Source organism: Trichosurus vulpecula, chromosome 6, assembly GCF_011100635.1.
Source record: "Trichosurus vulpecula isolate mTriVul1 chromosome 6, mTriVul1.pri, whole genome shotgun sequence".
NCBI classification, from domain to species: Eukaryota; Metazoa; Chordata; class Mammalia; order Diprotodontia; family Phalangeridae; genus Trichosurus; species Trichosurus vulpecula.
In genome coordinates, this window is record NC_050578.1 from 219,712,912 (window position 1) to 219,734,816 (window position 21,905).

The 21,905-nt window shown below is 37.4% G+C and overlaps 3 protein-coding genes across 3 annotated transcripts; all 3 read right to left on the reverse strand.

Moving 5' to 3' along the window:
- Positions 1-1,622: 1,622 nt before the first annotated feature.
- Positions 1,623-2,528, reverse strand: LOC118853774 (olfactory receptor 480-like). Its single transcript, XM_036763973.1, has one exon. The coding sequence runs from the start codon at positions 2,526-2,528 to the stop codon at positions 1,623-1,625; it is 906 nt and encodes a 301-aa protein (XP_036619868.1).
- A 6,306-nt stretch (positions 2,529-8,834) lies between these two features.
- Positions 8,835-9,779, reverse strand: LOC118853652 (olfactory receptor 480-like). The gene has a single exon (XM_036763835.1). It carries the CDS (start codon positions 9,771-9,773, stop codon positions 8,835-8,837), a length of 939 nt encoding a protein of 312 aa, XP_036619730.1. The 5' UTR covers positions 9,774-9,779.
- An 8,075-nt stretch (positions 9,780-17,854) lies between these two features.
- Positions 17,855-18,793, reverse strand: LOC118853623 (olfactory receptor 480-like). The gene has a single exon (XM_036763792.1). It carries the CDS (start codon positions 18,791-18,793, stop codon positions 17,855-17,857), a length of 939 nt encoding a protein of 312 aa, XP_036619687.1.
- Positions 18,794-21,905: the final 3,112 nt, after the last annotated feature.

The window sequence follows — 21,905 nt, forward strand, 5'->3', positions numbered from 1 at the left end:
TGTAAAGATGAAGAAGATGGAGCATCATGTGTGGGGAAAGGCAAATAATGCAATGTAGCTAGATTGTGCATTGTATGGATGGAGTAAAATGCAAGAGTGAAAAGGTGGGACATTGTTAGGTTGTGAAGATTTGTATTTTTAAATGATTCTTTATTGATATGCTTTGTTTTTACATAATATAATTTCTTCTAGTGTTTCTCCTTCACCCTCATAAAGAGCTACCATGTAGAAAAAAGAACACATTTTTGCAAGTGTACTTTGCTATATTGGTAGTCCTCGATAAAAGGAAATTTCCCTCATATACCTAAATATTTCCAGCACCACCTTTGTGGTAGCAAAGAACTGGAAACAACACAGGGAAAGAAATTGTTATTTTTCTCTTATATTAATAGCCAATATAGTAATAACCAATTAAGATTAAAATTAATTAATTTTAATTATTTTTTATTATATCTAATTTTTATTAATTATTAAATAATTAATCAATTACAGGGCATTGCTGATGGATGAGATTGCCCAGATGCATAGGGTATATGCTTTTTGATCTTGAGTGGAACCCCACCCAACTAGAAGACCTTACAAACTGGATGCAGTTTAGGTTAGAACTTGCCCTTAGAAAATAAACCCCTGTTTGCTACCTTCCATTAAAATTTAGGGTGAGCCAGCTTATGAAGGGGAGAACCAGTCAGAGTGGTTTGGGTAGAGATGAATTCTTTTATCCAGTTTGCTGAAGGTGGTTGAGTCTCATGATCAGGTCACATTTTCAGCAGGAAGACTGAAGACTTTTTGCCCACCTCCCCATTGATGTCTAACCTCTCACTGAATGTTAACCAGAGTTAGTGTCCACCCTCATGAATATCCCCTTTTCCAAAGGTTTTTTAAGCATTCAGTGTTCTCCAAGTGGCACCTTTGGTTTCTAAGAGTGCCACTAACCTCATTTGATTAATTATTTACTAGCCACAATTAATAAATTGATTATTAAATACCCAGAAACTATGTCCCTCAGACTTTTCATTTATCATAGCATATGGCCAGTGACTGAGAAAGGCCAAAGCAAATTGTGACACATGAACATAATAGAATATGATTGTGCTGTAAGAAACAACTATGATTAATATAGAAACATAGAAAAGATTTACTTGATCTCTCAAACTCATGATAGTAGAACAAAGAACACAACACACACACACAATGAACATAACAATGTAAATGGAAAGAGCCCCTTCCCAAATCAATAGAAAATGAGTGTTGCAAGATTCCAAAAAATATAGCCATGGTACCAAAGAAGAGCAATGTGACCCTTTTCCATATACATTTGCAGAGGTGGGAGATCCATGTTTGTGGAACTCTATATGTATTTTCAGACCTTTGCAATCAACATTTAAATTTACAAATTTAACACATCACAATGAAAATATATCTTTTCTAAAGCTGAGTTGTTGGCATCACTTAATCCTAACCATTATAGAAGTAGAATATGAGATCCTTAAAGGAAAGGAATGTTTCATTTTAGCCTTGTATCTCTGAAATATATCACAATGAATGGGACAAAGTATGTACTTAAAAATACCTGTTGCATTGAGTTAAATTCATGAAAAAGCATGTCTCCTACTCAACAGTTTTCAAAGGGCCCCTTTTACTTCATTGTTCCTTAAACTATAGATCAAGGGGTTCAACATGGGGATGATTACAATGTAGAAAACAGATACCACTTTATTCTCGTCTGTTGAGTAACTAGACTTAGGAATCATATAAACGAAGGTAATGGTGCCAAAGAAGAGAGTGACTGCTGTGAGGTGGGATGTACAAGTGGAGAAAGCCTTGGATCTCCCCTCAGTGGACTTTATTTTCAGGGCAGAGAAGAGGATGTATACATAAGAGATTATGAAAATTAGTGCAGTGATCATAATTATTGACCCAGAAGAGGCAGCAGGAAGAATTTCAACAAGATCATCTTGGTAATTAGAAAGTTTCAAAAGTGGTGAATAATCACAGAAAAAGTGATTGATCTTATTGGGTCCACAGAAGGACCAGGTCAATAAGCAACCAGCAAAGGTCCAAGCATTTACACAACCACCCAGGAAGGATGTGATAAATAACAGAGTGCAGACCCTAGAGGACATGTTGGTTGAATAGAGTAGGGGGTTACAGATGGCCATATACCTATCATAAGCCATCACAGCCAGCAGGAAGGACTCAGCTGTCCCAAAGGCAACTCCAAAGAACAGCTGGGCCACACATCCTCCAAGAGGCATTACAGTTTTGTCCACAAGGAAGTTCTTGAGCATAACAGGTGTGACAGAGGAGGAATATCCAATATCCACAGATGCCAAGTGGCTGAGGAAAAGATACATTGGAGTGTGAAGTTGGGAGCTACTTCTGATCAACGTGATTATGGTAAGGTTACCAAGTAAAGTGACAGCATAGACACCTAGAAATATCACAAAGAGGATGACACAAAGATTTGGATCATCTGTTAACCCCAAAATAATGAATTCAGTCACAGCTGTGCAGCTATTGCCAGACATCTGTCTTGGAAAGAGAGCCTATGAGACAGAAGAAGAGGAGATTAAAATACAAAACATAACTAAGATTTAGATACATCCATTAATGTCTTCAGGAGTCATTCACTGGTCACTTCTCACTTCCCCATCCTACTATTACACTCACATATTTTGCTCCTATGTAGCGTGGAAGTTACCCATAAGCAAAGCAGAGATGAATATATTTGCTGCCTCCAATTGTTTTTCTCCTGACCAACTATACTGTATGATTGGCCAATTTTGCCTTTGTGAGAATATGAAAAAGGCTGTAAGAGTGAAGAGGATTGTTTAATTACAACACTGGAACCTGTCTTAACTATATGCATAGACTATATCCAAAGGTGTTAATGGTGTTCTGCCATCTAAGCACCATGTGTTAATCCTTTCCAAAGAAATACAGCCTGCTCTATGTTCCTTCACCTTTCACAGGACCACTTTCCACATCTGAAGACGTTATCCACCTCATGCTAATTGACTATGAGGAAAGCCCTGGTTTCCAAGATCACCCTTGTTTCCTCAAATCACAAGAAAAGAGGAGTGGAGAATCTCATTTCTGAGTCTTCTCATTGTATTTTGCTCCTAGAACTTAGCATTTCTGCAAAGAGGAATCATTAATCTACATATTGCTAGTCTGAAGGACTATGGGAAATTTCCCATGGCAATGCTGCTGTTTCTAAGAGAAAAAAATGGAAAACACTTGTTCAATCTGCTGTAGTTATATCTTGTTTACCTATTGGATCCTTCAATTGCAATATAGCTGAGCAAATTGTGGTATAGGAAAGTAGTGGCAATTTTGTGTGTCATAATAAGCGATGAGCAACACTTCTTTGGAGTAATATGGAAAAACTTTCATTAAGTGACACAGAGTGAACTCAGTAGAACTAGAATAAGGATTCATAAGATGACCACAATACTCACCAGAGGGGAAATCACCTTGAAAGATCTTAGAACTTGGAACAAAATAGTGACAAATCATGTCATCATAAGACTGATGAGGAAATATTATCTACCACTTCTTGGCAGAAAAATGAGAGAGAGACTAGAGGTACAGAATGAGGCATGGATTCTCAGACAGGAGGATTCTATGGAGTTGGTTTCTTTGACTAAACAGATCTCTTACAAGGGAGGACTTCCACTGTGAGTGGCAAGAGAAGCAGCTGACTGGGTAGTGACACACATGAGTAGATAGAAGGAACGAGAACAACCCATTTTCAAAATGCACAAGAGAAATAAGGAAGCACAACTTTACATCTACACTCACTCACACACACATACACACGTATACATATGTAGAAATGTTACATTTCTTTTAAAGACCAAACTGTCTTGAAATGTTTCCATTTTTTAATCTTTCTTAATTTCCAAGTGTAAGAAATCATCTTAAATATTACTTTTCCTGAAATGTTCTTATTACTCCCAACTCTACACTCATTTTTCTTCCCTTCTCAGTCCAATAAAAATGATATAAAATATTGAGATACTGTTTATCTCTAAGGATAACACTCATATGGCTCTATGGTTCCACTCTTTCTTTGTGATCGCAAGAAAAAAGAATGCCTTAAATAAATAAAAATTTGTAGAGTGATGAGGCAATTTTTAGACACCTTCTGATTTACACTTCCCTTCTGAAGAGAGGACTTTGCACCTATTTTTATGACAAAAGAAAGGCTATCCTGCTAGGATCCCTTTTGTTTGCTCTTCTACAATTCAATATTCCTCAATATCATCCCCTAGTGTCTTTGCAACAAACTTCAGAACAGAGAGAGAGTCCTTCTTTTCCCCAGGATCAATTCCTCTTCTTGTTCCATTGATCCCATCCTTCCTATTTCTACCTTAAACTTTCCCCATTGAAAGACTACCCAACGATCCCTACTCTTTTTATCTGTGGGCTTCTTCCTATAAATGTACTCAGACCTGTCCAATCCTTTACAACTTTTCATTTGACCCTGACATTCTGTCAAGTTATCATAGTACATCTCTTCACTTTCCTTATCAGCTCTCAGCAGGGTAAAATTTACCTTAGATGAGCCTACTTCCTGTCCTCCCAGTCACTTGTTAAAGTATTCTAATCTGGTTTCTGATGCCATCATTTCACTACAACTATTCTCTGCAAAGTTAGTATTCATCTTACCTGTCTGACCCCTCCTTTTCAGTCTCCTTTGGCAAATTATTATCCTTGTGCTATCTTCTAATCATAAATGTGCTCCCAGCCTATGTCCTAGAGTCCAGGGTGAACCTGTGGCCTCAAGGCCACAGGCAGCCCTCTGGGTCCTTAAGTGTCCGCTGTTGACTGAATCTAAACTTCACAGAACAAATCACCTTAATAAAAGGATTTGTTCTGTAAAACCTTGATTGAGTCAAATGGCTGCACCCAAGGACCTAGAAGGCTGCAGGTGGCCTCAAGGATACAGGGTCCCCACCCATGCCCTAGAACCTCACTTCTTTTTCTATACCTTCTCAATAAACTCATTTGTTTCTACTGCCATTAACATCTCCATCCAAAGGAAACCTAAGTCAGTAAATCTGGCCCAGAACTCCAATCCACAAATCACTAATAGTTGGACATTTACACCTCAATGTCCCTAAAGCATTTCAAATTCAACAAGTTCAAAAGAGAAATCATTTTATCCCCTACTTTCCACTAAAACCACTTATCTAGATAATTTCTTATTTCTGCTGAGGGTCCTGCCATCCTTCCAAGAAGCCTAGTCTGCAATCTTGAAATCAGTCTCTATTCTTCTCTCCATCATCCATTTCCCAACCAGTCAGCTGCCATGTCTTCCCACTTCTTCATCTATAACATATATCTCATATCTTCTCCAGTTCACTTAAATAGCCATCACCCTAACACAGGTTTGCATCTCCTCTCACTTGGATTATTGCAAAAACCTCTTACCCAGAAGTCTGGTCTCTCTGTTCTCTATACCATCCTCTAAAAAAACCCTACAAAAATGGTCTTCCCAAAGCATATGGCTAATCATGTTACTTGCTCACTCAAGCCCTGAACAGATCCCTTGTTGCCTTAAAGACAAAATAACAATTCTTCACCTTGACATTGAGGGTCATGCACAATCTGAATCCAGCCTACCTCTTCATATTTATTTCACTTTGCTTTCAGACATGTAGTTTATTTCCAGCCCAATTGGTCTACTGCTTGGTGCTCAGGCTCAAAATTCTACCCCCATCTCTGTCCTTCTGCACAGGCCATCCTCCATGCTCCAAATCCCCTACCTCATCTCTCCTTCTTAGAATCTCAACCTTCCTTCATGGCTCTACAAGTGAGTCACTACTTACAGAAAGCTTGGTTTCTAAAACTCCCTCCTCACCTCACCTTGTATTTACTTATTTGAATAAATATTTTATCCATTTTTCTCCAATAGAATGTAAGCTCCCTAAGTTGAAGGATTGTTTTGCATTTTTTCCCTTTCCATTCCTGTGCCTTGGACAATGCTCTGTGCGTAGTGGGCACAGAAAAACATTCACTGAATGGAAGATACCAACCTCAGGTCTCATTTATATTGGTAACATAATCATAATAAGCAGATAACAGGAATTTTAATAACTTAACACCACAATTGAAATGTCATAAATTTCTTTCCTCTCACAATTTTTGTGGAAAATATTATTATTCTCATTTTATACATGAGGTCACTGAGGACTACAGAGTTGCAATCACTCACCACAATCAGAGGCAGAGCCAGTAAGACTCAAATATGGGATTCGAACACAGCTCTCCTGACTTGAAGACCACTTCTCTCTCTACTGCATCACCTAATAAATAAATCAGTGAAATTCCTACAGCTAAAGCCTCAGTCTGAGAAGCTGGGAGTGGGGAGAGGAGCAGAGGAGGGGAAGTAATACATGAAATAAATGTATCTATCTATACATGGAGATCTTTACCTAAGGTTGGTAGATCAGAATTTACTTACTAACATGCTATGATAACATTTTATGCACACAACTCCTTTGCAAATCTTCGACTCTGCATGGCCATACAAGGAACTAGATACATTAAGACCCAAATCAGGAATGAATCCTACTCATTAAGACAAGAAGGGGGAAGGGAGATTAAAGTCCTACGCAAAACTGAAATCAGTATAAAGTTTGACATATGAAGAGGAATAGACAAGCCCCCCTGAACTGAGCTACAAACAAAAACTCAGATCTAAATCTTTTTGCAACAAAACCAAAAACAACACTGGTACCTATTGATGCATAAAGATAATAACTTTTGCTTCCAAGGAACTATCTTGGCATGGTGAGGAAATAATTATGTTTGGTTTTGTAGCTTTTGAGATTTAAACTCTTGAGCACCTTGCCACCAAATATAGATGACATCATTAAAATTCCACTTGAAATCCAATGGGATTAAGAAAATTACTACCACAGAGGTGAGTTGGTTGAGAAGGTCTCTAAATTCTCAGGGGCCTTCATTAATTTTTTCTTTGTCTATGTTTATCTAGAATTTTTAAAAATGGAAAAAAGGTCAGATAGCAAGATAGCCAAACCAGTGAATATGATCTGCTATGGAAACTCTCAAAGATTATTCTGGTATCAATGTGGAGCAATTGTCATTGTGACAATGTTCACTAGCTGAAAACTGTTCCTCATCACATCAACTGATTCATTTTGGTTCTATTATCATTTAACTATCTACACTGGAAGTTAGCAATTATGTTGTTGATGTACTTAAGAAATTCCAAGAACACCTGAGAAATCAAAAACTAAAAAATTTTAAAGTGTACTGCATGGATGGAAGCAAAGTGTAAGACTGAAAAGGTAGGAAGTAGACAAGTTGTAAAGATTTTTATTTTTTAAGTGATTCTTTATTGACATCTTTTGTTTTTATACATCTGAACTTCTAGCATCTCTCCCTCTTCACCCCTCACAAAAAGCTATCATGTAGGAAAAAAGAATATGTTTTTGCAGGTGTATTATGCCACATAGGTAGTACTTGAAAGGAAATTTCCCACATATATCTAAATATTTCTAGCACTATTTTTGTGGTCACAAAGAACTGGAAACAAAGCAGGGAGAGTAATGATTATTTTTCTTTTATATTAATAAACAATTATTACTTAAGTTTAAGGTTTTCCCTTTATATTTCCTCATTTAGAAAACAACCCCTGTAGGTTATTCAGCCATTTCTGAAGAACGTTGCTGATAGGTGAGATTGCCCAAATGCTCAGGGTACATGCTTTTTGATCTTGGGTGGAACCCTACCCAAATAGAAGACCTCACAAACAGAATCCAGTTTAGGTGAGAACTTACCCTTAGGAAATAAGTTCCTGTGCTTGAAACCTGCCATTAGAATTTAGGGTGAGCCGGCTTATGAAGGGGAAAACCAGTCAGAGTAGTCTGGGTACAGATGAATTTTTTATTCCAGATTGCTTTAGGTGGCTGAGTCTCATGATCTGATCACATTCTCAGCAGGCTGACTGAATACTTTTTGCTCACATCCTCATTAATATGTCTGCCTTCACAGTGAATGTTAGCCACTCAGAGTTGATGTTCACCCTCAGGTACATCCCCCTTTCCAAAGGTTGTTTAAGCATTCAATATTTTCCAAGGTGGACCTTGTTTTCCAACAGTGCCGCTGACCTCATTTTCTTAATGATTTACTAGCCATAATAAATAAATTGATTATTAAATATGCAGGAATTTTGTCTCTTGGACTTTTCATTTATCACAGCAGTGACTGAGGAATGCAAAATAAATTGGGGCACATGAACATAATAGAATATGATTATGCTGTAAGAAATCACAAATATGATTAATACAATAATAAAAAAATGATTTACCTGATCTGTTACAGAGTCATGATAGTAGAACCAAGAACAGAACACACACTGAAAATAACAACTTAATTGGAAAAACTACTCCCACAAATCAATAGAAAAAACAACTTAAATGGAAAGAATGACTCTCATAAATCAATAGAAAATGAGCATTGCTAGATTCCTGATAAAATAATTATGGATCCAAACAAGAGGAACAAGGCACTTCTCTATACGCCTTTGCAGAGGTGGGAGATCCATGTCTGTGGAACATTGCATGCATTTTTAGACCTTTGCAATCAACATTTAAATTCACAAATTTAACTCATCAAAATGAAAATTTATTTTTCTAATGCCAAGTTATCGGTATCACTTAATTCTAACCTTTATATCAGTAAAATATTAGATCCTAAAAGGAAGAGAATGTTTCATTTTATCCTTGTATACCTGAAACATATCACAGTGCCTGGGACATAGTATATAATTAATAAATGCTTCTTGCACTGAGCTGAATTCATGAAAAAGGATGTTTCCTATTCAACAGTTTTCGAAGGGCCCATTTTACATCATTGTTCCTTAGACTGTAGATCAAAGGGTTCAACATGGGGATCATTACAATGTAGAAAACAGACACCACTTTATTCTCTTCTATTGAGTAGCTGGACTTTGGCATCACATAAATGAATGTGAGGGTGCCATAGAAGAGAGTGACTGCTGTGAGGTGGGATGTACAAGTGGAGAAAGCTTTGGATCTCCCCTCTGAGGACCTTATCTTCAGGATAGAGAAGAGGATGTATACATAAGAGACTATGATAATTAACACTGTGATCATAATTATTGACCCAGAAGAGGCAGCAGGAAGAATTTCAGCAAGATCATCTTGGTAATTAGAAAGTTTCAAAAGTGGTGAATAATCACAGAAAAAGTGATTGATCTTATTGGGTCCACAGAAGGACCAGGTCAATAAGCAACCAACAAAGATCCAAGCATTCACACAACCACCCAGGTAGGATGTGAAGAGTAACAGAGTGCAGACCCTCGGAGACATGTTGGTGGAGTAGAGTAGGGGGTTACAGATGGCCATATACCTATCATAAGCCATCACAGCCAGCAGGAAGCACTCAGCTGTCCCAAAAATGGCTCCAAAGAACAACTGGGCCATGCAGCCTCCAAGAGGAATTATGGTTGTGTCCACAAGGAAGTTCTTGAGCATAACAGGTGTGACGGATGAGGAATATCCAATATCCACTGATGCCAAGTGGCTGAGGAAAAGATACATTGGAGTGTGAAGTTGGGAGCTACTTCTGATCAATGTGATTATGCTAAGGTTACCAACTAAGGTGACAGCATAGACACCTAGGAATATCACAAAGAGGGTGACACAAAGATTTGGATCATCTGTTAACCCCAAAATAATGAATTCAGTCACAGCTGTGCAGTTATTGCCAGACATTTGTCTTGGAAAGAGAGCCTATGAGACAGAAGAAAAGGAGATTAAAATACAAAGCATAACTAAGATTTAAATACATCCATTAATGTCTTCAGGAGTCATTCACTGGTCACTTCTCATTTCCCCATCCTACTATTATACTCATATATTTTGCTCCTATGTAGCGTGGAAGTTACCCATAAGTAAAGCAGAGATCAATATATTTGTTGCCTCCAATTTTTTCCCCTGATCAACAATACTTTATGATTGGCCAATTTTGCCTTTGTGAGAATGTGAAAAGGGCTGTAAGAGTGAAGAGGATTGTTTAATCACATCCTTAGAACCTTTCTAATCTATATGCATAAGGTATGTACAAATGTGTTAATGCTGTTCTGATATCTATGTACCATTGTTAATCCCTCCCAAAGAAATACAGCCTGCTCTATGTTCCTTCACCTTTCACAGGACCACTTTCCACATCTGAAGATGTTATCTACCTCATGCTAATTGACTATGAGGAAAGCCCTGGTTTCCAAGATCACCCTTGTTTTCTCAAATCACAAGAGAAGAGGAGTGGAGAAGCTCATTTCTGAGTCTTCACATTGTATTTTGCTCCTAGAACTTGGCATTTCGGCAAAGAGGAATCATTAAGCTACATATTGCTAGTCTGAAGGACTATGGGAAATTTCCCATGCAAATGCTGCTGTTTCTAATACAAAAAAATGGAAAACACTTGTTAAGTCTGCTGTAATTATATCCTGTTTACCTATTGCATCCTTCAATTGCAATATAGCCGAGCAAATTGTGGTATAGGAAAGTAGTGGCAATTTTATGTGTCATAATCAGCGATGAGCAACGCTGCTTTGGAGTAATATGGAAAAACTTTCATTAAGTGACACAGAGTGAACTCAGTAGAACTAGAATAAGGATTCATAAGATGACCACAATACTCACCAGAGGGGAAATCACTTTGAAAGATCTTAGAACTTGGAACAAAGTAGTGACAAATCATGTCATCGTAAGACTGATGAGGAAATATTATCTACCACTTCTTGGCAGAAAAATGAGAGAGACTAGAAGTACAGAATGAGGCATGGATTCTCAGACAGGATGATTCTATGGAGTTGGCTTCTTTGACTATACAGATCTCTTACAAGGGAGGATTTCCACTGTGAGTGGCAAGAGAAGCAGCTGACTGGGTAGTGACAGACATGAGTAGATAGAAGGAACAAGAATGAACCATTTTCAAAATGCACAAGAGAAAAAAGGAAGCACAACTTTACATCTACACATGCTCACACACACATACACATGCATATGTATGTAGAAATATTACATTTCTTTTAAAGACCAAACTGTCTTGAAATGTTTGCATTTTTTAATCTTTCTTAATTTCCAAGTGTAAGAAATCATCTTAAATATTACTTTTCCTGAAATGCTCTTATTACTCCCAACTCTACACTCATTTTTCTTCTCTTCTCAGTGCAGTAAAAATGATATAAAATATTGAGATACTGTTTATCTCTAAGGATAACACTGCATTATGGCTGTATGGTTCCACTATTTCTTTGCAATCACAAGAAAAAACAATGCCTTAAATAAGTAAAAATTTGTAGAGTGATGAGGCAATTTTTTGACATCTTCTGATTTACACTTCCCTTCTGAAGAGAGGACTTTGCAACCTACTTTTATGACAAAAGAAAGGCTGTCTTGCTAGGATCCCTTTTCTTTGCTCTTCTACAATTCAATATTCCTCAATATCATCTCCTAGTGTCTTTGCAACAATCTTCAGAACAGAGAGAGAGTCCTTCTTTTCCCCAGGATAAATTCCTCTACTTGTTCCATTGATCCCATTCTTCCTATTTCTACCTTAAACTTTCCCCATTGGAAAACTACCCAAAGATCTCTAGTCATTTTATCTACAGGCTTCTTCCTATAAATGTACTCAGACCTGTCCAATCCTTTACAACTTTTCATCTGACCCTAACATTCTGTCACGTTTTCATAGTACATGTCTTCTCTTTCCTTGTCAGCTCTCAGGTGAGTAAAATCTACATTAGATGAGTCCACTTCTCCTCCTCATAGTCACTTGTTAAAGCATTCTATTCTGGTTTCTGATTCCATCATTTCACTACAACTATTCTTTGCAAAATTACCAATAATCTCTAAATCATAATGTTTTTGTAATCTTCATTTAAATTCATAGTTGGTAGGGATTGCTACAGATTTTTTATTTGTATCATTAGCACCTAGCAAAGTGGCTGAAAAAGAGTAGGTGCTTATTAAATACTTGCTGATTGATTGATTATTGGTCTCTTTGCAGCATGTGACACTGTGGACCACCTACTCTTATTGGATTGTTTTTCTTCATGAATTTTCATGACACTGGCCCTCCTGGTCCTAGTATTCATCCTACCTGTCTGACCTTTCCTTTTCAAGGCCACATGAGGCTCTCTGGGTCCTTAAGTGTGCCTCATTGACTGAATCTGAACTTCACAGAACAAATCACCTTAATAAAAGGATTTGTTCTGTAAAACCTTGATTCAGTCAAATGGCTGCATCCAAGAGCATAGAAGGCCACAGGTGATCTCAAGGATACAGGTTCCCCACCCCTGCCCTAGAACCTCACTTCTTTTTTTATACCTTCTCAATAAACTCATTCATTTCCACTGCCATTAACATCTCCATCCAAAGGAAACCTAAGTCAGTGAATCTAGTTCAGAACTCCAATCCACAAATCACTAATAGTTAGACATTTACACCTTGATGTCCCTAAAGCATTTCAAACTCAACAAGTTCAAAAGAGAAATCATCTTATCCCTAATCTTCAACCTAAAACTACTTATCTAGATAATTTCTTATTTCTGTTGAGGGTCTTGCCATCCTTCCAAGAAGCCTAGTCTGTAATCTTGAAATCAGTCTCTATTCTTCTCTCCATCATCCATTTCCTAACCAGCCAGCTGCCAAGTCTTCCCACTTCATCTATAACGTATATCTCATAACCTCTCATGTCCACTTAAATAGCCATCACCCTAACTTAGGTTTGCATCTCCTTTCACTTGGAGTATTGCAAAAACCTCCATTAGAAATCCAGTCTCTCCTTCTTCTAAACTATCTTCTAAAAAACCTACAAAAATCATCTTCCTAAAGCACATGGGTAATCATGTCACTTGCTCACTCAAGCCCTGAACAGATCCCTTGTTGCCTTAAGGACAAAATAACAATTCTTCCCCTTGACATTGAGGGTCATACACAATCTGAATCCAGCCTACCTCTTCATATTTATTTCACTTTGCTTCCAGACATGTAGTGTATGTTCCCTGCCAACTGGCTTACTGCTTGTGCCCCAGACTCAGAACTTTATCCCCATCTCTGTCTCTCTGCCCAGGTCATCCTTCATGCTCCAGATGCCCTATCTCATCTCTCCTTCTTAGAATCTCAACCTTCCTTTGTGGCTCTGCAATGGGTCACTACTTACAGAAAGCTTAGTTTCTAAAATGCTTTCCCTCTTCACCTCACCTCGTATTGACTTATTTGAGTAAATATTTTATCTTTTCTCCAATAGAATATAAGGTCCCTGAGTTGAAGGATTGTCTTGCATTTTTTCCCTTTCCATTCCAGTGCCATGGACAAGGCTCTGTGCATAGTGGGCACAGAAAAATATTCATTAAATGGAAGGCACCAACTCACTTTTGAAAACTTTAAGTCTTGTTTATATTGGTAACAAAATCATAATAAGCAGATAACAGGAATTCTCATAACTCAATACCGCAATCAAAACATCATAAATTACTTTCCTCCCACAATTTTTGTTGTAAGTAATGTTATTCTTATTTTATAGGTGAGGTAACTAAGGATCACAGAGTTGCAATCACTTACCCACAATCAGAGGCAGAGCCGGTAAGACTCAAATATGGGATTCAAACCCAGCTCTCCTGACTTCAAGTTCACTTCTCTTTCCACTGTATCAACCAACAGATACATCAGTGAAATTCCCCCAGCTAAAGCCTCAGTCTGAAAGGCAGGATGGAAGTAATACATGAAAGAAATGTATCTATCTATACATGGAGATCTTTGCCTAAGGCACTTTTATCTAACAATGTTTGATCATGTATTTACTCTTTGTAGTGATGTTTCAGTGTGTATGATATGACCTATGGTAGATCAAATTTCTAACATGCTATGATAATGTTCCATTCATACAACTCACTTGCAAATCTTTGATCCTATGTGGCCCTACAATGGGACAGATACATGAAGACCCAAATCAGGAATGAATCCTACTTATTAAAACAAGGTGAGGGGGGAGATTAAAGCCTTATGCAAAACTGAAATCAATATACAGTTTGATATATCAAAAGGAATAGGCAGCCCCACCCCCTGAACTGACCTACAAATAAAAAATCAGATCTAAGTGATTTTACAACAAAACCAAGAACAACACTGGTACCTACTGATACAAGAAGATGATAACTTTAGACTCCAAGGAACTATCTTGGCATGGTGAGGGAATATTTATGTTTGGTTTTGTAGCATTTGGGATTTAGACCCTTAAGCACCTTGCCACCAAATATAGCCAATATCATCAAAATTCCATTTGAAATCCAATGGGATTAAGACAATTACTACCACAGAAAGTTGTTTGAGAAGGTCTCTAAATTCTCAGTGGCCTTCATTAGTTTTTTCTTTGTTGATGTTTATCTAGGATTTTTTAAAAATGGAAAAAGAAGAGCAGATAGCAAGATAGCCAAATCAGTGAGTATGATCTGCTATGAAAACTCTCAAAAATTGTTCTGGGATAAATATGGGGCAATTGTCATTGTGACAATGTTCACTGTGTGAAAATTGGTGTTCATCACATCTCCTGATTCATTTTGGGTCAATTGTCATTAAATTTTCTGCAATGTAGATTAACAATTATGTTGTTGATATACTTAAGAAATTCCAAGAACACCTGAGAAATCAAAAACTAAATTTTTGTAAAAGTAATACAGAAGCAGAATTCTGGAAATCTTTTAAATTACATAAATAATCATCTGATCTTGTTGCTTTCTCAAAATTTTTTACTCCAATTAACTTTCCATTTTAATTGATAACCTTTACAATTCAATTATTTCTAGCTAATCAATGCCCTTTAGAAATTCACCCCTGTTCTAATTCCATGGCTAATCAAGGAGGCTCCTCTTTACCACGTGGATATCAAAACCATTCATAGAATACCTCTACTTGCTCTAAATTTCTTCAGGGCATTTTCACGACATGTCAGCATGCCATACAAGAAGTAGCCTCTTCCATATGGGGGATTGTAGCCTCATCCCACTCCATATATTACAGTCCATAAACTCTACATGTCTTGTAACCCTTTGTTCCCTTTCATGTTTCCCTTCCCCGTTTTCACTGCAGAAAAAGAAAGGACCAAATAGAATTCAGACACATTTTGTATTTGTAGCATCCACCTTACCAAAGGATCCTCAGGTTGGTTGGATCCACTAACTAAAGAGGTACTATGCTTTAAAGAGGCTAGGTCCTCTTCCCTTTTCCCTTTTCCCTTTCTTCTTCCCCTAGGAGAATTTTGTGAGAAGCAGGATGTGCACAGGTGAGAGGGTGAGTTTCACTACAATGCACAAGAATTTCTGGAGAGACTGAAGCAGGTCTGGTTGTGGATGGGGCAGCATTTGAACAGCAACTAGAGCTCCATCCATCTTGGTCAAGGGAACAGCCTGAGAATTCTGTCTGGGAACATCAGCCATTGTTTCCCTTCCTCACACCACAACCGATATCATTGATTAGAAGCTCTTCACTTTTCTCTCCCGCTTTAGGAAAGCCTGCAGTAACTCAAAAATTTCTTTCTTTATCTAGCGTATTGATATTTCTGTTGAATTTGCATTCAACATGGCATCAGCTAATACTATGATTGATCACAACTTCTGATTCATATATGTTTCATCATTGGAAATGGGATGCAATAGAGAGGGGTAGTGGCAAGATACACAAAAATATTAAAGAAAATATACACTTGGAAAATAGCAGGTCCTTCCTGCCTGGGAACTCTGAGCTTAATTAAAAGGCTCATGTTGATTTTTATTCTATACTTCCCAAAATGAGGTAAAAGCATGAACCTAGTTTTTTCCTTAGACAAACATGAGCCCAACAATAATTGCTGTCTGGTGAAGACTTTGACAGACTTACACAGCAGGGCACATGGCCTTCTCCATTCTGCACATGCTTCGTAAGACCATTTTAAAATGATGGAGTTAAGGCTGTGAACTAAAGAGAAAGTCTCATTTGGTGGTAGGAGGAGAGAAATAGCTGGCAAAGATTGTCATGTCCACATTAGAAAGGTGAGGGCCAAGTAGGGATCAATTAAGAATCAGAAAATGGAGTGTCATGTGTGGGGAAAGGCAAATAGTCCAGTGTAGCTAGATTGTGCACTGCATGGAAAGAAGTAAAGTGTAAGACTGAACAGGAAGGAAGTAGCCAGTTTGTAAAGATTTTTATTTTTAAATGATTCTTACTAATTGATATCTTTTGTTTTCACATGTCCTAATTTTTTTCTACTATCTCTTCCTCTTCACCCTCCACAAAGAGTTATCATGTACAATAAAGAGTACATTTTGGGAGCAGCTAGGTGATGCAGAGAGTAGAGCACCAGCCCTGGAGTCAGGAGGACCTGACTTCAGATCTGGCCTCAGACACTTGACACACTTACTAGCTGTGTGACCTTGGGCAAGTCATTTAATCCCAATTGCCTTGCTTTTGCCCCTCCAAAACAAAAAAAAAGAACACATATTTACAGGTGTATTATGCCACAAAGGTAGTCCTTGATAGAAGGAAATCTCCTGCATATACCTAAATATTTCTTGTGCCATTTTTATGGTAGCACAGAACTGGAAACAAAGCAGGGAGAGGAATTATTTTTTTCTCTTATATGTTAAGAACCAAGTGTTACTTAAAATTAAGATTTTCCTTTTCTATTTCCTCATTCAGAAACCAAACCCTATAGGTTATTCAACCCATCTCTTAAGGACATTACTGACAGATGAGATTACCCAAATGCTCAGGGCACATTCTTTTTGGTCGTGGGTGGAACCTCACCCAACTAAAATACCTTACAAACAGAATCCAGTTTAGGTGAGAACTTGCTCTTAGTAAAGAAACCCATGTCCTTGCAATCTTCCATTAGAATTTAGAGTGAGACAGCTTATGAAGGGGAAAACCAGCCAGAGTGGTCTGGGTAGAGATAAATTCTTTTATCTGGATTACCAGAGGTGGCAGAGTCCCATGATCAGGTCACATTCTCAGCAGAACGAGTTGAAGACTTTTTGCCCACCTCCTCATTAGTATGTTCAACCTCTCATTGAATGTTAGTCGATCATATTTGATTTCCATCCTCTGGTACATCCCATTTTCAATTTTTTTAAGCATTCAGTGTTCTCCAAGGCACACCTTTTGTTTCCAGGAGTGCCCCTCAGCTCATTTTCTTAATTATTTACTAGCCATAATAATTAAATTGATTAATTAATACCAAGAAATGGACATTTATTGCAGCAGATGGCCAGTGACTGAGGAGTGGCTAAACAAATTGTGACACATGAACATAATGGAATACAACTTTGCTGTAAGTAACAATAAATATGATTGATAGAGAAACATACAAATGATTTAAATTATCTGTTACAGAGTAGTGATAACAGAGCCAACAACACAACACACACACAATGAACATAACAATGTAAACATAAAGGACAACCCCTACAAATCAACAGAAAATGAGTCTTCCAAATTCCAAAAAAAAATCATAGACCTGAAGAAGAGGAATAAGGCACTTCTCTAAACAACTTTGCAAAGGTGGGAGGTTCATTTGTGGAATAATGAATGTATTTTTCAGACCTTTGCAATCAACCTTTAAATTCACAAATTTAACCCATCAAAACGAAAATATATTTTCCTAAAACACATTTAATGGTATCACTTAATCCTAGCCATTATATTGGTAAAATATTAGATCTCTTTGGGAAAAGACAGTTTCACTTTTGTTTTTGTATTTCCCAAACCTTATGAAGTGCCTGGGACATATATTTAATAAATACCTATATGGAGCTAATTCATGAAAAAAGGTGTTTTTTACTCATCAGCTTCTTCAGAGCCCCCTTTACTTCATTGTTCCTTAGACTATAGATTAAAGGGTTCAACATGGGTATCATTACAATGTAGAAAACAGACATGACTTTATTCACATCTGTGGAGTAGCTGGACTTAGGCATCACATAAATGAATGTGAGGGTGCCATAGAACAAAGTGACTGCTGTGAGGTGGGAGGTGCAAGTTGAGAAAGCTTTAGATCTCCCTTCAGTGGACCTTATTTTCAGGACAGAAAAGAGAATGTATACATAAGAGATTATGATAATTAGCACTGTGATCATAATTATTGAGCCAGTAGATGCAGAAGGAAGAATTTCAGCAAGATCATCTTGGGAATAGGAAAGCTTCAAAAGTGGTGAATAATCACAGAAAAAATGATTAATCTCATTGGGTCCACAGAAGGACTGAGTCAATAAACAACCAGTGAAGATCCAAGCATTTATACAACTACCCAGGTAGGATGTGATGAGTAACTGAGTGTAGACCTTACTAGACATGTTGGTGGAGTATAGTAGGGGTCTACAGATGGCCATATACCGATCATAGGCCATCACAGCCAACAGGAAGCACTCAGCTGTCCCAAAGGTGGCTCCACAGAACATTTGGGCCACACAGCCTCCAAGAGGGATTATAGTGTTGTGGACAAGGAAGTTCTTGAGCATAACAGGTGTGACAGATGAGGAATACGCAGAATCCACAAAAGCCAAGTGACTGAGGAAACGGTACATTGGAGTGTGAAGTTGGGAGCTCTTTCTGATCAATATAATTATGCTGAGGTTACCAACTAAGGTGACAGCATAGACACCCAGAAACATCACAAAGAGGATGACACAAAGGGTTGGATCATCTGTTAACCCCAAAAGAATGAATTTGGTCACAGCAGTGCAGTTATTCCAAGACATCTATCTTGGAAAGAGTACCTATTAGACAGAAGAAAAGGAGATTAAAATAGAATACAGGAGTAAGATTTGGATATGTCTGTTGAAGTATTCAAGAAACACTCACTGACCACCTCCTACATGCCACTCCTACTATTTACTCCCTTTCTTGGGTCCTATGCATTATGGGATCATGCCTATAAGCAAAGCAGAGATGGACAAATTTCTTTCCTCCAAATTTTTCTACACAAACCAACCACACTGTATGATTTAGGAATTTTATCATTGTGACAGTGAAAAAATCTGTAAGCATGAAGAGTTGAATTTCCAAAACAGGAACTTTTCTTAACTATATGCAGAGACCATATTCAAATCTATAAATGTTCTGCCAACTAACCACACCATTGTTAATCCATTCCAAAGAAACAGAGACTTGTTTTTTAATCCCTCACCTCTCACAGGCCCATTTTCCCCATTCCACAATGTTATGTACTTCATGCAAATTTACTGTAAAAAATGTTCTGTTTTCCAAGATGGCCCTTGTGCTCCAAAATCACAAAAAAGAAAGAATGGAGAATCTGCATTCTAAGTATTCTCATTGTCCTTTGCTCCTAGAACAAGGTATTTCTATGAAAGGCTAACATTAGGCTAGATATTATCAACCTGAAGACTATGGGGAATTTCCCATGGCAACCTCTACTCTTTCTAGATAAAATCATAGAAAGCACTTGCTCAACCTGTTGTAACCATATCCTGTTTACTTATTGCTTCTTTCAATTGCAGAATAGCTAAGCAAATTCAGCTACAGGAAAGTAGTTGCAAATTATTGTGATATAAAAAATAATGAATACCACTGCTTTGCAGTAGTCAAAAACAAAACACTTTCATTAACTGATGCTGTGTGAATTCAATGGAACCAAAAGAACAATTTATGTGATGATCACAATAATCGTGAGAGGGGAAACAACTTTGAAAGACCTGAGAACTTGGACCGAAATCATGACAAATCCTGGCTTCAAAATACTGATGAGGAAATATTACCTACCACTTCTTGGCAGAGAGATGATGGACTTGAAGAGATCAAGATTCATCCTGTATCATTTATTTAATTTTCCTACTTAAAGTTAATAGATTTTGTGCAGTAACTGCTTTTGTCCTGTAATTACTTAAGTCATGGGGTTTTTTTTGTCTCTGAAATTATTTCAGAATTCACCTAGCCTGTAATGGGTTAATTTTAGAAAGCCAGCTGCCTTGCTAATCACTTATCTATTTTTGCCTCAAGGAATTTAACTGCCCTTCAGGAATGTGTGGGAAAGCAAAGGAGTACTGGTCTAATGTCTCTGCACAACCAAGCTATACTTCAAAGATGCCAGGTTTCCTGTCTGAAAGTCTGGGCCACTGTATCGTAGCTATACCCCCAAAATGAGCATTTCTTATTCTCAGAAGAGAAGGAGAGTCATTGCTAGCCCTAATTACCTAACTTACAACCAATCATGTTGTTCCCTGTACCTCAGCTCCGTAACCAACCAGGTTGCCCTTAATTCCAAGATGTGATCTATTCAGTTCTGTTCTTTGTTCTGAACTCCCAAAAATCTTTCTTGGGGTCATTGGAAGTAGTGGAGGTAATCATGCCCCTACTAATAAATGTTATCTTGCGCAAAGAGTTTCCTCAATTTACCTTTTTGTTCAATTTCAAATTCAACAGATTGGAGATACAGACAGAGACAAGCCTTTTCAAATATGGCTCATTTGTTGATTTGTGCTTCTTGACTATACATATGTCTCACAAAAGAAAGTTTATATATATAGATATGTACATATATATATACATACACACAAACATATATGGTATATACACACATATAATATATAATGCATATATATATACATATAATATTGCTTTTAAAGGCCAAACCACCTTGATAATATTTGCATTTGTTGATTCTTGTTGAGTTTTAAATATAAAAAATTATATTCAATATTACTTTTACCTAGAATTATCTTATTTCTCACAATAGTAAATTCATATTTCTTTTCTCTTAAGTCCAACAAGAAAAATACGAAATCTTGAGATACTGCTCATCTGTGAAAATACCTGACTATTACTCTTATTTATGACTATGTGATCCAACTCTTTGTGACCACAAGAAAAAAGAAGAATGCCTAAAATAAAACATATTTGTAGAATGCTGAGTCAATTTTTCAACACCTCCCATTTCACCCTTCCCTCTCAATAGAGGACGTTGCATGCTTCTTTTATGACAAAAGAAAGAGTGTCCCCGTGAGATCTCTTTTCCTTACTCTTCTACAATTCAATACCTCTCAATATCATCCTCTATGGTCTTTGCAACAATTTCTGAAAAAGTCATAGTCCATCTTTTCTCCATTGATTCCATCTCTCCTATTTCAAACCTAAGCTTTACACCTTGAAAAACACCCCTTTAGTCTTATCTATGGGCTTCTTCCCTTCTTCCCACAAATGGGCTCAAATCTGTCCAATCCTTTAGAACCTTTCATTTGACCCTGCCATCCTTTTAAGTTATCAAACTATATCTCTTCTCTTTCCCAATCACCTCTCAGGAAAAAAACATCTGCCTTTGTTGTACACACTTCCTCTGCTTCTACTTACTTTTTAATCCATTATAGTACGGTTTCTGACCCCATTACTCTACTGGATCTATTCTCTAAAAAGATACCAATAACTTGTTTGCATAATCATAACATTTTCATGATCTTCATTTAAATTTTAAGAGTATAGGAAGTAGAGGGGTATCTGCTCCAAACATGTGAAGACTTGCCTGGCAGAATGGGTGGATGAGAATAATTTGTTCCAGTGGCAATGTAGGCAGCCAAAGCAGGTGCTGTGAAGTGCTTACTTCTTGGTCAGACGCTGAAGATGCCAAGGTCGTCCACTTAAGGACCATCAACAGTTGTCCTGACTTTTTCTTTCTTGTCACTGGACTTTGATGATTCTGGAAGCCAGAGTGAGGCTTTGTGCAACACTGCCTCATTTAAATCCAAGTCACACACAAGTCATGACATCACCCTGTGATCTCGCAGGTACTCTTTGAAAATGAATAATGAACAATATTAGCACCTAGTAAAGTGGCTGAAAAACAATAGGTGATAAATAAAT

What these genes read in the sequence shown, in the direction of transcription:
- LOC118853774 (XM_036763973.1), bottom strand. Translation starts at nt 2,528, where the DNA reads ATGTCTGGCAATAGCTGCACAGCTGTGACTGAATTCATTATTTTGGGG.
- LOC118853652 (XM_036763835.1), bottom strand. Translation starts at nt 9,773, where the DNA reads ATGTCTGGCAATAACTGCACAGCTGTGACTGAATTCATTATTTTGGGG.
- LOC118853623 (XM_036763792.1), bottom strand. Translation starts at nt 18,793, where the DNA reads ATGTCTTGGAATAACTGCACTGCTGTGACCAAATTCATTCTTTTGGGG.